The following is a 15,899-nucleotide window of genomic DNA, read 5'->3' as shown; positions in this document are numbered from 1 at the left end:
CTGTCTCAAGCCCTTTGCGTGTGTAGTCCCTTTTACCTGGAGTACTTTAGTACTTTTCCTTCAAAATCAAGATACAAAAACACTGGAGAAGCCTTCTTTTCTTTTTTTTTTTGTTACCGGGGATTGAACTCGGGTCCTTGTGCTTGCACAGCAAGCAGCGAAACCTCCGAGCTAAATCCCTGGCCCTTCTTCAACCTTGTGGGGAAGAAGGAATCAATTTCTACCTCCTCTGTGCACTCACAGGCAAAACTTAATTGTTTGTACCTCTTTTCCCTGTGATCTATTTTTTCCCTCATGTTGTTCCCAATTATACTGGGAGTCACAGTGATTTTCAAATGTGTGCATTTTAATTTTAAAATAATGTCTAACATGTTGCAGTGTCCTCCAGGGGACCAATCCCAATAGAGGAAAAAGAGGCAGGGCCTGTCACACCGCCAGTGTCAGCTGTCAGTGGCAGCTGAGGCCTTGTGGGGTGAATATCTTGTGGAGGTAGCAGAGGCCTTTCCAGAGAGCCAGGCAGCCAAAGGCAAGCACTGGGAGAGCTCCAGTTCTGCCTTGGGGAATCCTGGGAAGTTGGATATTGGCACCTGCCCCCAGGGGTTGGCCTCTGTCCCTGGTGTCCCAGTGTGCATGCCCAAGTTCACTCCATATGAGCTCAGGATCCTTTCCCAGTGAGCCAAGACATGTCGCCAGTCCTGCAGGAATGAGAGGAGGAGCAATTAGGACAGAAGAGAGCAGGTTCCCCACTCTGGGCACCATAAACATTTGATTTTTAAAAACAAGCAGGGTGTTTGCTCTGTGTCAGATCCTGGTGCCCAGCCGGAAAATATACTTGGGCTGGCGGGGGAGAGGGGTAGATCATTGGGTAGAGGCTCTGGGCTGAGGTGTGAAAGGCTCAGAACAGAACAGGAAGGACAGAAAACACACATACTTGCTGTGTAGCATAAACAGCCTTTGTGAAGGCAAGAGAGAAAAGCAGAGAAGGCCAGGGAAAGAGAATGTCATTCATAATATTTATTCTTGGTCCTTCATTATTTCCAACTAAAGGCCTACCCCTGCCCCGTGGCTCCAGTCCCCCAGTGGCTTTTGGGGTTTCCCCAATCCCTCAGAGCTCTCTGTAAACAATTCGAGCCTCGGGGGATCTCTCAACTACCCCAACATCTCTGAGCAAGTATACCCAGGGGCATCAGTAGGTGTGTCTCCCCATTTGTTTCTGCCAGGATTAGCACGACTTCCATGAGGTATCCAGGCCTAGTGATCATCCAAGCAGTGGGCCTTGACTTCTCCCCCCAGCACTGGCCCTACCTTGGGACACACAGCCCTTTCCCTTCTGTCCCCTATGAGCACATATCACAAGTTCTCCCAGACTACAATCCATGCTCCACACTGCCCTGCAGCCCTGGAAACTTTAGATTGATGGGAATCAAGAGTGAGGAGAAGAGTGGGCCTTGGAGGACTGTGGAGTGGCTGGCTGGCATGTCAGCTTCAGCCAATCCTTCAGGGGACTTCCTCCGCCACCCAAAGCCTCCCACACCCACACTCACTCCACCTCCCGCTTCCGGATGGCACGGCCAGAGGCCAGCACCTCAGCCACCTTGGATACGATGGGATCACAGTTCATGCTAGCCACGGCAATCACCTCGTCGCCTCTGTAGAGATAGGGTAGCTGAGCCTAAAGACTGCCCATTGGCATCCTTTCTTGAAGACCCTGACACACTCCTGCCCACCTCAGGCTCAGGGAAAGATTTTGCCCAGAGCAACAGAAATGCCCTGAGCACTCAGCCCTCTGTCCCAGCACAGGCTTCAGCTTGGTAGCTCTAGCTCTCAGCAGAATTCTGGCTGGGCCTGTCTTGGCATCACCCATCTCTACTGATGTGACTTTTGTCATTGTAAAAGCAGGGCATCAACACCCACTTCAAAAAGCTATTCAGGGGCTGGGGATTTAGCTCAGTGGTCTCGCTGCCCGCTGCGCAAGCGCAAGGACCCAAGTTCGAGCCCCGGTACCAAAAAAAAAAAAAAAAAAAAAGCTATTCAGAAGATACACTGTCTCCACCAACCCCGTGCATGGCAGTTATTACTGCCACCTCCTCACCTTCCCTCCTGCCAGCTGCCTTTGCACTTGGCCCACCTTTTGGCAAAGCCCTCTCCTCAGGACCAGAGCTTTTCTGCATTGAGTCTGCCTTAATCACCAAGGTCCTATTCGCCCTCCCCCTCCCCCACACCCTGCCATTCTCACTTGGTGTAAAAAGCCACAAACTTCAGCTCCTCCAGATCCCCCTGGATGATGACGTCGTCGAAGCCTTCTCCGTAGCCTGTGGGCAAGGCAGGGGGGTGGTGCCCAGATGAGATGCAGAAGGGCTGGAAACTTCACAGGCTCCCCATGCTACGCCCTCCTAACTTCTCTCTGGACACTCTCCCTGCTTCCATATTTCTTTTAGATCATCCCTATCTGGACCCCAAATGAGTTCTTAACTGCTTCTTCCTAGTGCAATCATAGCCCTGCCCCTAAGGTCCTTCAGGACAGGCCCCCAGCCACTAAGCCCCACCCAAGTACTCCAGGCCCAGTCCCCTGAGAGGCTGTGAGTTACCTGCATAGCGCAGGCTCTTTCCAAACATGGCAGTCCACAGGTAGGGCACTGTGCTGATCTCCGCCTCCTGCGCCAGCATGTTCTGGGCCACCACGCGCCCTGTGGGACCCAGACAGTGAGAGCCCCAACCCTGGCCCTCACCACCCCCACACTGCCTACCTCATTGTTCTAGGGACCTCTGCCAGGTGTAGCTATTCCTGGACTCTCTGGAGATCCAGAGGTGCATTGTTGCTCAGCCCACAGCTCATCTATGGGATTGCTCCTCTGAAAATCTGAATGATTGTTGGGGTTGGGCAGTTCTCTGCCTCACCATTTTAGCTGTGCATACAGAGAACTAATCTGAGACATCAGATCTGAAGAGAGAGGAGAATGCAGCACAAGGGCCAGGGAAGCAGAAATGACAACCACATGCAGCGCCCCATGAGAACTGGTGGCTTCTCAGTGCCTGTAAGGCCCCGCTAGACCCCATAATTGGATATACAGTTAAATCCTGAATCCTCCTTGTACCTCACTGAGAAGTAACTTTGGTTCTTTGCCAGCTAGCTGCAACTTTACACTAGGACAGAAATGGACTTGGACTGAAAATGGCACCAGGAGTGGGATTTCAGATCTTCAGATAATGGCCAAGGCAGAGGAAAGGAAATGTGGTAGTGTGTACGTGTGTGCGTGGTGGTGGGGGTGGTGGTGTCCCGAGCTGGGAGTCTGGTGGTCCTTTCTATGAGGTGCTGAGGCGGCTAACTTACTGTCACCAGCTGGTTAGGAGTCCATACCAGGTACAGTGGGTGAGGCTTGGGAAGCTTGGTGGCCACCAAATACAGGGAGGGAAAGCTGTTCCACAGAAAGCACAATGGTCTACCTGAGCCCAGGCTAAATAGTTGCCTCCAGGGGACTGTATGAGGCAAGTGAGTTCACAGAGACAGTCAAGTGGCTCAAGGGAAACAGAAGCACTGCATAGGAAGCTGGCCTACTAAATCCTTCTTCAGGGTGACTGCACAGGTTAATTAGGAATTCTGAGGAATCTGTCTTGTGGATAAAAGAAAAGGTGAGACTAATGGAAAAACAACTGGGATTGGGGGATTGTGCCTGGCTAAGGGGGGTATTCAGTGGGTACTAGAGAAAGGTCTCCATCTCCAGAGATGAGCCAAAGGCCTCACCATGTGCACTGGCTTGATCACCTGAATGAGGCTGACCAGACTGGCCACTACAGGGCCTTGAATGCCTAACATAGCATCCAGGATCCCAGACCAGCAATTGAGACATGGCTGGGGAAGCCTGAGACCCTAGGATATCCTCCTCTCTGAACCTGCCTTAGAGCTGGCGTACCCTGGGCATGAGCCATCTGCCAGTGTGGGATGTTCACTTTCCGGTTGTTCCTCCAGGCAAGGGGAAAGGTGACAGCATCACCAGCTGCAAACACGCCTGGGACATTGGTCTGCATCATCTGTGGGGAGAAGGCCAAGTCTCCATGGGTGGAACAGGGAGCTGACATGGACCATGAGCCACCTCCAGCCCAGCACCTTGCCTGCCCCACCCAGCCGCACCTTGTTGACAGGAATGAAGCCTCGAGAATCCAGACCAATGCCGCTCTGCCTCAGGAAACCTGTGGCGGGCACCGCACCTAACAGGACAGAAGCCACCACATCCACATCCTGGGCCTTCTGCCTCAGTGCTCTCCATGCCCTATACTCTTCACCTTCTGTACCTGCTCTACACTGTCTCCCGGCTTCCCATGCTGGGGCCTTCACACCTCCTTTTCTCTCTGTCTGGACCTCCCTCAAGTCCCATGCCTCTCCTCAAGTCTCAGGTATTGCCTCCTACAAGAAGGGCTCCATGAAGCCCCCAGGTGGGGGTCAGTGTCCCATGTCTCTCCAACCCCTGTGCAGCCACCTCCTGGCTTTGTCCTAGAACCTCAAACTGCCACTTAACTGGCGTAGGCACCAGTTAGAGGCTTGTCTGTATCCTGCAGGCCACACATGGCAGGGCAGTAGTGGGCTAAACTGGGTACACATTTCCCAATGACCCTGTAAAGTGGATATTGCTGGAGTCCCCATTTTATGTATGTGGAAACTGAGACTCTGGGAGGGGAAAAGATTAAAGCAAGGTCACTTCTGAGCATGTGCAGATGCCTCTTCTCATTTACCCACCCACTCACCAATGCCTACCACGCAGACATCAGCCCGCACAACCTTGCTGCTCTTCAGCACAACTTCCTTCAGCTGTAGAGAATGGGAGGGTGATCAGAAGGACCCAACTCCTGGGCATAAGCAGAGAGGACAGAAAGCAGCAGGGAGGGAGAGGGGCCCACCTTTCCCTCCTGGGCCCGCAGCTCTGACACCTCTGTCTGCATGTAGAACTTCACTTGGTTGTTCTCAAACATCTGTCCAGGCAGATTGGTGGATGGGCAGTGGATAAGGGACCAGCTAGGAGCTAGGCTGGACACCCCAGGATCTGAGGAGTGCTGGGGGCTGGGGCAGGCTCACCTTCATGAGGGCACGACCCACACGCTCCCCCAGGAATCTCCTGAAGGGTGTCTCTTCCAGCTCTACCACAGACACCGAATGGGCTTTCTCAGTCAGATAAGCAGCCACCTCCATCCCTGGGGTGGTGGGCAAGTGTGTCAAGGCTGATACTCTGCAACTACCAGGCCTGGCACACCCTGGGACTGGCCACAACAGCTTGATCACCAACCCCACTGCCCTCCTTGCTCACCCAGGAAGCCGGCTCCCACAATGACTGCGTTTCGGCCCCTGGCCAGCCTCACCACACGGTTGGCATCCTCGGGAGTGCGGATGGTGAACACATTCTCCACTTCTTTTCCTTTGCAACTCAGGGTTTTAGGACTGAGACAGGGTAGCATCAGTGAGGCCCTCTCATCCTAATGGCACCCCACCCAATGTCCAGGGAGGGCAGGAGACACCTTCCTACCTGCTCCCAGGGGCCAGCAATAGCTTGCTGTACTCCAGCTTGAAGCCATCCTTGAACACGACCTTCTTGTTTCTCACATCCACTGTGACCACCTGCAATCCCCACAGGGCAAAGTGTGGGCCTAGGCATGCATCTGGGCCTTGCCACCCATTTCCAGATCCTACACTATGCCCAGAGCCCAGCCAGATTTCTGAGCAGTTCCCATGGGAGCTTCCTTCTTTAAACTTCAGACATCACCTGCTCTTCAAAGCCCTATCTATGCACCCAGATGCCACCTGGCTCTCCTGTCCCAGCCCTGATGAGATTGCCTATCTCCCTACACCATGGGGCTCTGAATATATCCACAACCTTGTCAGAAGGAAGGCCCAGTGCTGCCTCCCAGGGATGGGCAGTGGGGTGGAAAGGGCAGAGCAACCCCCACACACAATCCCAAGGGCCCACATGGCTTTGCCCTTCAAGGGGCCCATTAACATTTTCCCTGGCCTGTTTCCCACCCATAAGCTCATACCTGAGCCTCAGTGAGCACCTCGATGCCATAGGCCCGGAAGAACTCCTTGGGCCTCAGGGCCAGCTGCTCAGACTGTGCATCCAGAGACTGCAGGACACAGCCAATTTGAGATAGGGCCATGCAGCCACAGTTCCATTTTACAGAAGAGGACACAGAGCCCAGGGAGGGTTAGCCCAGCCCTGGGTCAATGGGGGCTGGAGGATAGAACTCAACAAACCTGGATCTTTAAAGGGTACCACAAATGGGCCTGATACAAGCAGAAAAGGGAGTTGGCCAGACCTCCCCTCTAAGAGATGATAATCAAGGTTCCAAGTGGCCCGACAGGGACCCAGAGGGATCAGGATCCAGGCTTTTCCCTGGACTGACTGTACCCTCCCAGTTCCCCCCCTTGCCTCATCCCCCACCTTGCTAAGCTTCGGCCGGTCATAGGGGAGATGTCGGTCCAACGTACACAAGACGATCCGGTCTGAGAAGCCTTCCTGCCGCAGTGTCTCTGCACACACCAGGCCGGCAGCACCTGAAGGGAGGGGTTGTGGGCCAGGAACCACTTCTCTCCTACCCTCTAACCCCCACACTAACCCTCAGGACCCTAGCACCAACCTGCACCCACAATGAGCACATTCGTACTGCCACTGTGCCCAGCACTTGGAGAGATACACTTGGCCATCACCTTGGTCCTTCGCTGCAGCTGCAGGGCCTGAGTGGAAGGAGGGTGGAAGGCAGCCGGCAGCTGGGATGATCCCAGCAGGCTGGGTCCTGAAGCTTCGGCCAGCCTTATCCCCACCGTGCAGCCCCTTACTCTGCTCCCCCGCCACATATGCCAGGCTCCCTTCCACCACACCAACATGCCCTCCCCACCTGTGCCTGAGCCCTGAACAACTCCTTCACCTGCTTGCTGGCGCGGACATACACCTTCTCCTTCTCAATCTTCACCTGCAAGGGCAGTGTTGCTCAAGACCAGAATCTGGGCTACTCTAGCCCCTGACTCTATACTCCTAGGCTCAAGCTACACAATACTCTCAGCCCCACCTGGAACTTGTGCAGACTGTCCAGGCCTGGGAAGTCCTCCAGGTCCCCAGTACTGATGTTGAAGCAGGCACCATGCCAGGGGCAGCGTACCCGGCCTCGGGACAGCACGCCTGGAAGAGGGTGGTGCTAGGCTAAAGCCTCCAGCAGGGGCTCCTCCCCAAGGACCTGTGTGTCCCAGCACTTCCTGGTCCTCTCCACAGCCCAGGAGATCCCACTAATACATGAGGACTCTGGGACCAAGGGATGAGTCAAGTTGACCTGGGGGATGGATGGTGCCGTGGCCAAGCTCTCTCCAGGGAAGTCCTGCCCCCAGCCCCATGTGTACTCTGATATCTTACCTTTCACCAGAGGTGCTCCGTAGTGTGGGCACTTGTGGCCCAGGGCGTGAAATTCCCCATTGTCCTTCAGCAGCAACACCTTCCCCCAGCCCAGCTCCACTTCCCGCATCCTGGAGAGGGGCAGCACCCAGAGGTCAAGCTGGACAAGCCACATCAGCCTAAGATACCTCTTCCCAGAGTCCAGCCTTCTGAAGAGTAGGCCCAAACCCATAGAAACCACAAAGGGCATGACCCCTTGGCCATGCCTAGCCCCTTCCAGACCCCCTCCCTGGTTCACCTCTTCCTCTACAGCCTCTGCTGTGCCGCCCCTCCTACCCCCCACCCTCTGATCCTCCTTCCCAGCCCAGAACCCACTGGCCATTCTCTAGGTCCTTGACATGGCAGACAGCAGCCTCCACGCAGTCCTGAGGGCCAGGGTAGGAGTGAGGGGCTGGCAGGCACTCCTCGGTGTGGAAGTGGCGGGCTGTGCCATTGCCCTGGTAGGCCCGGGGGCTGCCCTTCCCACTGGCAGACAGCTCATCCTTGCCGCGCTCCTTCTCCGGCAGCACCACCTCAATCTTGAGCTCCACTGTGGGCAGGACCATGGCATGAGCCCCCAGCTTGGCCCATCTCCTCCCATCCCACAAGCTGGGGGCAGAGACCATTCCCTCTGAGCACTAGGGTGCTCAGCCCTGCCCTGCCCCCTCCCCAGAAAGCCCTCTACACCCTCTACAAAGAGGCAGAAGAAGCTGCACAATGGCACATGCTTGTAATCCCAGCGCTAAGGGAGGCTGAGACAGAATGACTGCAAAGTTCAAGTCCAGCCTGGGCAACTTAGCCAGACCCTGTCTCAAAAGAAAAAAGAAAAAGTGCTAGAGATGTAGCTTAGTACAAAGGCTCTGGGTTCAATCTCTGGTATCAAAAACAAAAACAAACAACAACAACAACAACAACAAAACATGAAAAACATGTACACAGGGCTGTTATGTAGCTCAAAGGTAGAACACTTGTATAGCATGTGCAAGGCCCTCAGCACCAAAAAAAGGAAAAAAAAAAAAAAGGACACAACATAATGTCACTTCTTAAAATAGCTATTCTTCTTTTTTTTTTTTTTTGGTACCGGAGATCAAACTCGGGTCCTTGTGCTTGCGGGCAGGCGGCAAAATAGCTATTCTTGCTTTGTTTTGTTTTTGGTACCAGGGATCGAACTCGGGACGTTGTGATTGCGAGGCAGACAGCCGAACCACTGAGCTAAATCCCCAGCCCCAAAATAGCTGTTCTTGAAGGGCATGGTAGCACACATGATCCTAGCACTCAGGAGGCTGAGGTAGGAAATCGCTGTGAGCTTGAGGCCAGCCTGGGATACATAATGAGACCCTGTCTCAAAGTACCTCACTCCCAAAAGAAAAATAACTATTCCCACCACTTTTGAGATTCATTCATTATTTAATGAACCTTGGTTTTTTGGTGTCTTTATGTGCAGGTGTCTGGGGTCCTATGAATGAAACCCATTCTGAGGGACCATGTGGACAGCAAAAAGGGTGCAAGGCCCCCCACAGCCTGTAGTGGGAATTGTCATTTTATCTTCCCTTCCCTCCCCCCACCCAAAGTACTAGAGATTAAGCTAGAGCCTTCTCACTGAGCTACATCTCCAGCACCCTCCTCCCCATACACACTTTTTAAAGACAAGGTCTCACTTAACTAGGCTTGACCTTGCAATCCTCCTGCCTCAGCCTCCCAGAGTGCTGGAATTACAGGCTTGCACCACTCTGCTTGGGTTGTCATTTTCTTCTTTATACTTTTCCACATTTTCCAAATTCCCTATGATGTGCCTGGGGTATTTTTCTAATTAGAAGGGAACAATAAACAATTTTAAGCAGTGATAATCCAGCTTCCCTGGCTGCTGCAGCAGAGAGGAAACTGAAGAGGGGGCAGCTAAGTCCCTGGCACAGCATGGGCCCCTGCGGTGGCAGGGGGTGCCTCTTGATTCTCAAGGCACAGGAGCCTCCAGGCCTTCACTGACTTTACCTCTCAGCCCCTCCACCTCAGACTGGATACTCTAGGAACAAAGAACCCAAGAACCTGCATGGCTGCTGAGTCACACCTCCTGGCCTCTGTCTGTGCCGTCTGCTTGGCCTGAGCTGCCATCCTTCAGGACCTTGAGCTTCTGTTAACTGCTATCCATTCACCCATACACTGCCCTGCTGTGTCCTCTCCTGGCTGCAGGGCCCCTACATGTCCCTCCTCTCATGCAGAGCTACTCCCCAACCCTGGCCAGACCCCTCCCCATCTGTGTGTCCCAGCCTCTAGCTGAGGCTAATAGTGTTATAATGGTTTTGGAAGAATTAAAAAGGAAAATACTTTGGACTCAGCTGAGATCAGCAATGAGCACTGTAGGGGCCCACAGAACAGCTTGGCGGGGTACCAGATGATGGCCAAGCCGGGCTGTTTTCATCCACCACCTCCTTCCAAAAGGTTCCAAGGCACACTGACTGATGCAATCTAACAGAAAACCATTAAGTCAGGAGCAGGAGCAGAAAGGTGGATGAAAGGGAGGGTTTTTGCTTATCCACAAACTATATCAACCCCAAGTCCTTGATTCCCAGCTGCCCATGAGACCCTACCTTAGCCCCTATGGGCCTCAAGATGCTTTAATCAAAAAAATGGAGAGAGGGCCGGGCACTTAGCTTAGTGGTTCTTCTTCCTGCCTCAAAAGTGCAAGGACCAGAGTTCAATCCCCCGTACCAAAAAAACCCAAACAAACCCAAAAACAAAATGGAGAGAGCAGGCTGGGAGTGCAGCTCAGTGCTAGGGGATGTGCAGAGAATGCCCAAGACCTTGGGTTCATTCCCAGCACTTGCTCCCCAGACCCCCGCAAAAAGGAATTGTGTCTAACTGGTGATAATGAATGTTAAAGGAGACAATATATAACCCAGAGTAGAAGCTCAGTAGATGGAATTGGGTAGTAGTGTTTTTTGGGTCATTTGTTAGTTTTGGGTGCTGGGGATTGAACCCAGGGCCTTTCACACACTAAGCACATGCTCTACTGCTAAGCCACACTCCCAACCTGGTAATAGTGTTTTATCAATTAGCTGTGAGCCTCCTGGCAGCAAAGAGGGAAAGTCATTAAGTAGCACACACACACCCCCCCACACACACCCACACACACACCCTGCTACTGGTACTGGGGATTGAACCCAGGGCCTTTGCACTGAGCTACATCTCTTTTTTATTCAGTCTTTTTAAATTTTATATTCTGAGAAAGGGTCTAACTAAGTCACTAAGTTGACCAGGCTTGCAATTTTCCTGCCTCAGCCTCCCAGAGTGCTGGTATTACTGGTAATCACACCATTTTATACATGCAAACATGAGGATTAGAGAGGTGTGATCACCTGCCTTAGGCCATACAGCCAGGAAGGAGCAGAGCTGGATTCAGGCCTAAAGTTCTTAGCACTGCCTTTTTCGTGATAGGAATGGCTAACCGCACAGCAGAAGTCCTGGGGCTGGGTGTTTCAAGGCAGATCAGTCTTTTGGGTCCTTTAAAAGAACCAGCATGTGGCATTTCTGCCCAGGTCCTCCTGACAGCTCAGCAGTCCCATAGGCACCCAGTATGGGGCCAGCTAGCACCCTCCTGTCCACTCTGAGAGGGGAAGGCTAGGGCCAAGACAATAGACTTCCTTTGCCCAATCCATACTTTGAAGCAGGAAGGGTGGTGGGATCTAGCTCAGACCTGGGTACCCATGGCGAAGCCATGGAGGGAGGGAGCACAGTTTCTATGGGCAAGTGCAGGTGGATCCCCTGCATCACAGCTCTCCTCCCTTCCTCAAGTCTCAGGCCCAGGAAAAGGAGAAAAGGTTCACAAGTTCCAAGGTAATGGAGCCCATGGGTATCAGGTAAGGGGAGCCGGGGCAAGCTGGCCAGGCCAAGGTGGCCTGGGTAGGGGTGAGTGGAGCACAGGCTAGGTTCTGGAAGCCTCTCTGGGCCTCAATTTCTCCATCTGTAACATGGCTATACACCTTCCCTTCCTAGGTGCTATGAGGAGGAAGAGGAAAAGGGGCCAGAGGGAGAGCCCCATAGATATGGTTCTCTGCTGGAGACCAAAGCTGAATTCTCCCAGCATCTTGGAACGTTCCTAGGGGCTGGGGCCACTTGGGCTAGGCAGAGTACAGATTTCCTGTGCAAAACTGGAAGCATGCTCAGAGAGGCCAAGGTGGCAGTTTAAGATCTCGAAGCATATCAGAAGAGGTAAAGAAGGCAGGGACCTCCCCAGTGCACTCTCCCAGCAACTTTGACAGGGTGGGCAGGATCAATCTGCAGGGAGGGAAACTGAAGCTCACCGAGGTCACACAATAGCTGGAGGTATCTCAAGAGCTCCCTTCTACCCCTAGGGGACACAGCTCCTCCCCACAACCCTGCAACAGGAGAAATCCTCTCCTCTTCCCAAGAAGGAGCCAGCTGTTATTTCCACTACCAGCACCCAAAGCTTCAAATAAAGAGGGTCACCCACTGGAGGGGAACTGGGAGGACTTCTCCAGGTCCTCCTACCCTCCTCTGGCCAGCAGCGCATTAACATTCCGGGCTCCTGTCTAGCCTGACCTACTTCAGAGGCTGGCAGAGTGCAGAGGGGGTGGGGAGGAAGGTAATGGAGGAGGGAGGCAGAGAGGGAGGGCAGAGGCAGTAAGAGAGGAGGAGGTACCTGGCTTGGGCTTGGAGAAGCAGCCCCCCATGGCGAGTGTCCTGAGGACAGGCAGGCAAACAGAACACAGATGGTTGGGCTGTTGGAGGCCTAGGGTGCCTCCCACGGGGCTGGATCCCCTGCGACCCTTACAGTGGCCATCCCAGCTGGAGCTGCCTCTAGGACCTGCAGGGGAAACTGGGAGCATCAGGACAAGGCTTTGATGGAGTTTTCGGGTAGGAACGCTGAGAGGCAGAGATAGGCTATGGGGGTTTCTGGGAGAGACCTACAGTGGAGCTGTAACTGTTGCATGCAGGGGACCCTGGAAAGCACATCATCCTTGTGGCCCTCCTGGCTCAGCGCCCCAGGCTCCTTCTTAGCTTTGCATGGGATAAGGGGATCCCAGTGTTGACCACCCCTATCCACTCCCACAGCTGCCTTATCCTAGTCCTCCCTGAGCTCTGCTACTCCCTCAAGTCCCTAGCCCTCCACTTCCCCTCTCCCAACCCGAAAGCCTGGGAGAGAGCTCTGAGTCCCTCCTCTCTTTCTTTCTTTCTTTCTTTCTTTCTTTTTTCTTTCTTTCTTTCTTTCTTTCTTTCTTTCTTTCTTTCTTCCTTCCTTCCTTCCTTCCTTCCTTCCTTCCTTCCTTCCTTCCTCCCTCCCTCCCTCTCTCTGTCTCTCTCTCTCTCTCTCTTTCTTTCTTTTGGTATCAGGTTTGGACTTGGGACCTTTCACTTGTGCATCGGAACCACTGAGCTAAATCCCTGGCCCCATTCTCTCCATTTTCTCAGGAGGCCACTGTGCTTGGGTTAAAACCCAGGTCAGTATGGGCAAGCCAGAGCTTGCCTGGCCCTTGGGTTTCTTTCCTACAATGGCTGGGACATGGGGTTCTCCCTGGTCTCAGCCTCCACCCTGGCGGATGGCCCCTGGACACCCACCTCCTCCGAGGACAGCCACTGCTCCTTGCTCACAGTCCAGCTGTGGACAGAGGCTGCCTGGCCTTGGAGGCAGGGCTGAGAGGCAGGGGTCCAGGAGGCGGCTCAGCCTCCGCTCCTCCTCCTAGTGCAAGCTGTGGCAACAACGAGGGGTTGGGGGTGGGGTGTGTGGGGCCAGGCCAGTCCACTGGTCCCCAGGGAAACCCAGCTCCTCGGTGAACAAGAGCAGGCGGCAAGCCTGGCGCCGATGGGGTTGTCGGGGAGAGAAGCCAGGCACACGGCCTTGCCACAGCCTGTGCCCAGCAGCCACGCCCCAGCCTCCCACCCTGGCCTGGTGGTGCTGAGGTCATGCTGAGGTGCAGACAGAACAACCGAGGGGCCAAGGTCTCATCAAGGTCAAGCAGCAGACAGGGGTATCCAAGTGATTTCCCACTTTCCTCTTCAGTTCTAAGATGGGCAGGGCCCCAGGAGGCACCCTATCACCCTAAGGCCCTACAAGGCACCTGCTGGGGGATGGGACACCTGGTCAGTGAAAAGATACTGCAGCCAAGGTGTTTCAAGGACACAGGGTGGGCCTTCTGGGACATGCAGCTTACAGGTGGACTTTGGAAGGCCTTGGACAAAAGTGTAGCTACTTTGTTTACAACTGATCTCTCCACAGTCCACCCCACTGTCATCTGCCTGTTTCCCTTGGAATTTCTTCCTAAAGTCTAATTCGAGGTGGCCTGAGGCCCATTTGGTTCAGCCCAGGTCCCAGGAATGGCAGGAGACAGGTGCTGAAGAGCCAGGGGGATGAGGAGGAAGGACAAGGGTTGGGAAGGCCCACCCACAGCCTGGCCCCTGATCTTACCTGGCCAAGAGGCACATGTTACAGCTCAGCAGGCACCCAAAGCCATTTGGTTGTGCCTTTGCTCTTCCCCCATTTGTTACCAAAGCATGTCTATAAAACTCAGGGGCCGCCTGTCCCCTCCCCAGTCACTAGGGAGCTCCTCACCGGGTCCTGGCTTCAGCTGTTGCTCAGTCCTACCCTCCCTCTTCCTGCCTGGCCTCAGGGCTCCCCTGCTGGGCCATAGACCCCAGAAACTGCTCCCTCATATAGACCCTAACCCCCACTTCCTTCACTTCCCAGCTGCCCAGGAGAGGAAGGAGATTTGGGAGGACCACTCTTTCTACCCCTTGTGTGCCAGGCCAATTTGGGGCTCGTCACTCCAACTCAAAGGCAAAGGTCTTTCCCGGGCACTGCAGGAGGGAGCCCCAGGTTTTTTGCAGAGTGGGGTCTCTTGCTCTCAAGTGGCCCCAGTGCTGAAAAGTTCAGCAGTGCTCAATGCTAACTACTAGCCAGGGACCAGTGTCCTCTCCCAGGGACCCCAACAATCTGAGAGGCAGGTACTGAATTATCCCCACTTCACAGAGATGCGACCACTTTTCTTCCAGGACTCCTAGAGCCCCAGGAACCTCTACCTCTCCCCAACCAGTTCTCCCCTCCCTGGTCCCATTTTTTGTCCCGGAGGGTTTCCCCCCCCTCCCCCGCCCCCCGGGCACTCAGTGGCTTCCAGGGATCCTGAGGATGGCGTCTGAGCTTCTCGCCCCGGAATGCAAGTTTGGGGGGCTGCGCTGCCAACCCTCCCGCGGAGCTCTGGCACCAGCCTCTGTCCACTCTTCCTGCCTTTTGCACGTGTGGCTTCCTCGGTCAGGGAACCGGCTAGTCCTGGTGCCCCCGGCAGACCTGGACTGGCAGCAGGAGGGCTCCGCAGGAAGCCCGGAGGAAGGGTCAGCGGGAGGGGGTCTGCAAGGAGGGGTGCCTCAGCCCCTCCCCCTCGCCTGTCTCTTTGGCCGGGGCTGACGACCACTAGCCCCCCACTCACGGGCCAGGGGTCTGAGATCCAAGAGCGCGCGCGCTGACCCCGGGCGCTGGAGCGACGTGGCCCGAGCGAGCGGCAGAGTAGGAGCCAGGGTCCCAGGGCCGGGGTCCCCGGGGTGGGCGCTCACCTGGGCTCCGCGCGGGCCTGGGCTCTGAAACCGCTCGGGCCGCGGGCGCTGGGGGCGGGGCCGGCCCTGGGGCTACACTGCGGCCGGCCTGAGAGCCCGGGCGCCCAGAACCTGCCAGCCGGCCGGGCAGGTCGGGGGCGGGGGGGGGGGGTTAGGGGTCAGACTGGGGACCTCGGCGTCGAGATCAGAGTCGCTGCACCTGAGGAGACTGCCCTTCTGGATATGGACTCCCGGGCCGGGTCTGGGTCCTCAAGGATCCCTGAGACCCCCGAGGGACTCCAAGCTGGGCCACGTGCGGGTGGGTCTGTGTCTCCAAACTATTCCCGGGCTGCGCAGGGGAAGTTGAATCTCTGCGTGAAACCTCTCCAAGAAAGAAAATCTAAATCGCGCCCGCCCTTGGACCCCTCACAGTCCTGCTTGAGTTCACTGTCCCTGTTCACCTAGCTCCACCCCCCAACTCTCTCCCCACACATGCCAAGGTCTTTTAAAAATTCTATTTTCTTTTTCTCACCCGTCATTATCCCAGGAGAACTCCTTGGATCTCTGCAAATCATAATGTCGTGCTCCTTCGTCCAGGAAGCCCTCCCTGACTAACCTCTCCTTACCCTGTAGGCTGTTTCATTGTCCAGACTAGGCCCATCTCCTCTGATCTATCTCTGTGCAGTAACTATGAGGGAAATGAAAGAATTACTCACAACCAAGGGAATGATGTTACATCTATCACCAAGCGCAGCCACGGCCCGCCAACTCTGTTGGTGGTGGGAGGGAGCAAGCACTGCCCTCCTGCACCTCCCAGTTCTCTACAGATGGGAGGGAGGCTCCACCACGGTCTGTGTGGGTCACATCCAGGGCAGCCGGGGTGGGACCTAGCATGGAAGGTACATGCAACTCAGGTCAGTCCTCTATGACTGCCTGTTGTTGCTGCGCTTGACT

The 15,899-nt window shown here is 54.9% G+C and overlaps 1 protein-coding gene across 4 annotated transcripts; it reads right to left on the bottom strand.

Annotated features, from left to right (window-relative positions):
- Positions 1 to 325: 325 nt before the first annotated feature.
- Positions 326 to 15,100, bottom strand: Aifm3 (AIF family member 3). 4 transcript variants are annotated; one of them, XM_087202857.1, is made up of 21 exons: positions 14,967 to 15,100; positions 12,981 to 13,111; positions 12,064 to 12,104; positions 7,743 to 7,956; positions 7,389 to 7,498; positions 7,051 to 7,160; positions 6,910 to 6,954; positions 6,622 to 6,718; positions 6,426 to 6,538; positions 6,022 to 6,108; positions 5,514 to 5,605; positions 5,298 to 5,428; positions 5,069 to 5,184; positions 4,894 to 4,965; positions 4,741 to 4,804; positions 4,130 to 4,206; positions 3,912 to 4,029; positions 2,589 to 2,687; positions 2,237 to 2,312; positions 1,545 to 1,649; positions 326 to 695 (listed from the first exon to the last, which is right to left on the bottom strand). In XM_087202857.1, exons 3-21 carry the CDS (start codon positions 12,092 to 12,094, stop codon positions 656 to 658), a joined length of 1,797 nt encoding a protein of 598 aa, XP_087058983.1. In that variant the 5' UTR covers positions 12,095 to 12,104; positions 12,981 to 13,111; positions 14,967 to 15,100; the 3' UTR covers positions 326 to 655. The 4 variants fall into 4 exon arrangements, with proteins under 4 accessions (XP_087058983.1, XP_087058982.1, XP_087058981.1 ...); XM_087202856.1 differs by lacking the exon at positions 14,967 to 15,100 and adding an exon at positions 12,196 to 12,228; XM_087202855.1 differs by lacking the exon at positions 14,967 to 15,100 and having other exon boundaries at positions 6,880 to 6,954; positions 12,064 to 12,228.
- Positions 15,101 to 15,899: the final 799 nt, after the last annotated feature.

This window comes from Heterocephalus glaber, unplaced genomic scaffold (assembly GCF_053883595.1).
Source record: "Heterocephalus glaber isolate CG9 unplaced genomic scaffold, H.glaber_assembly_v1.0 deba00001781, whole genome shotgun sequence".
Lineage (NCBI taxonomy): Eukaryota > Metazoa > Chordata > Mammalia > Rodentia > Bathyergidae > Heterocephalus > Heterocephalus glaber.
Note: the sequence above shows the minus strand (reverse complement) of the source record. Positions and strands in the feature narration are given on the sequence as shown.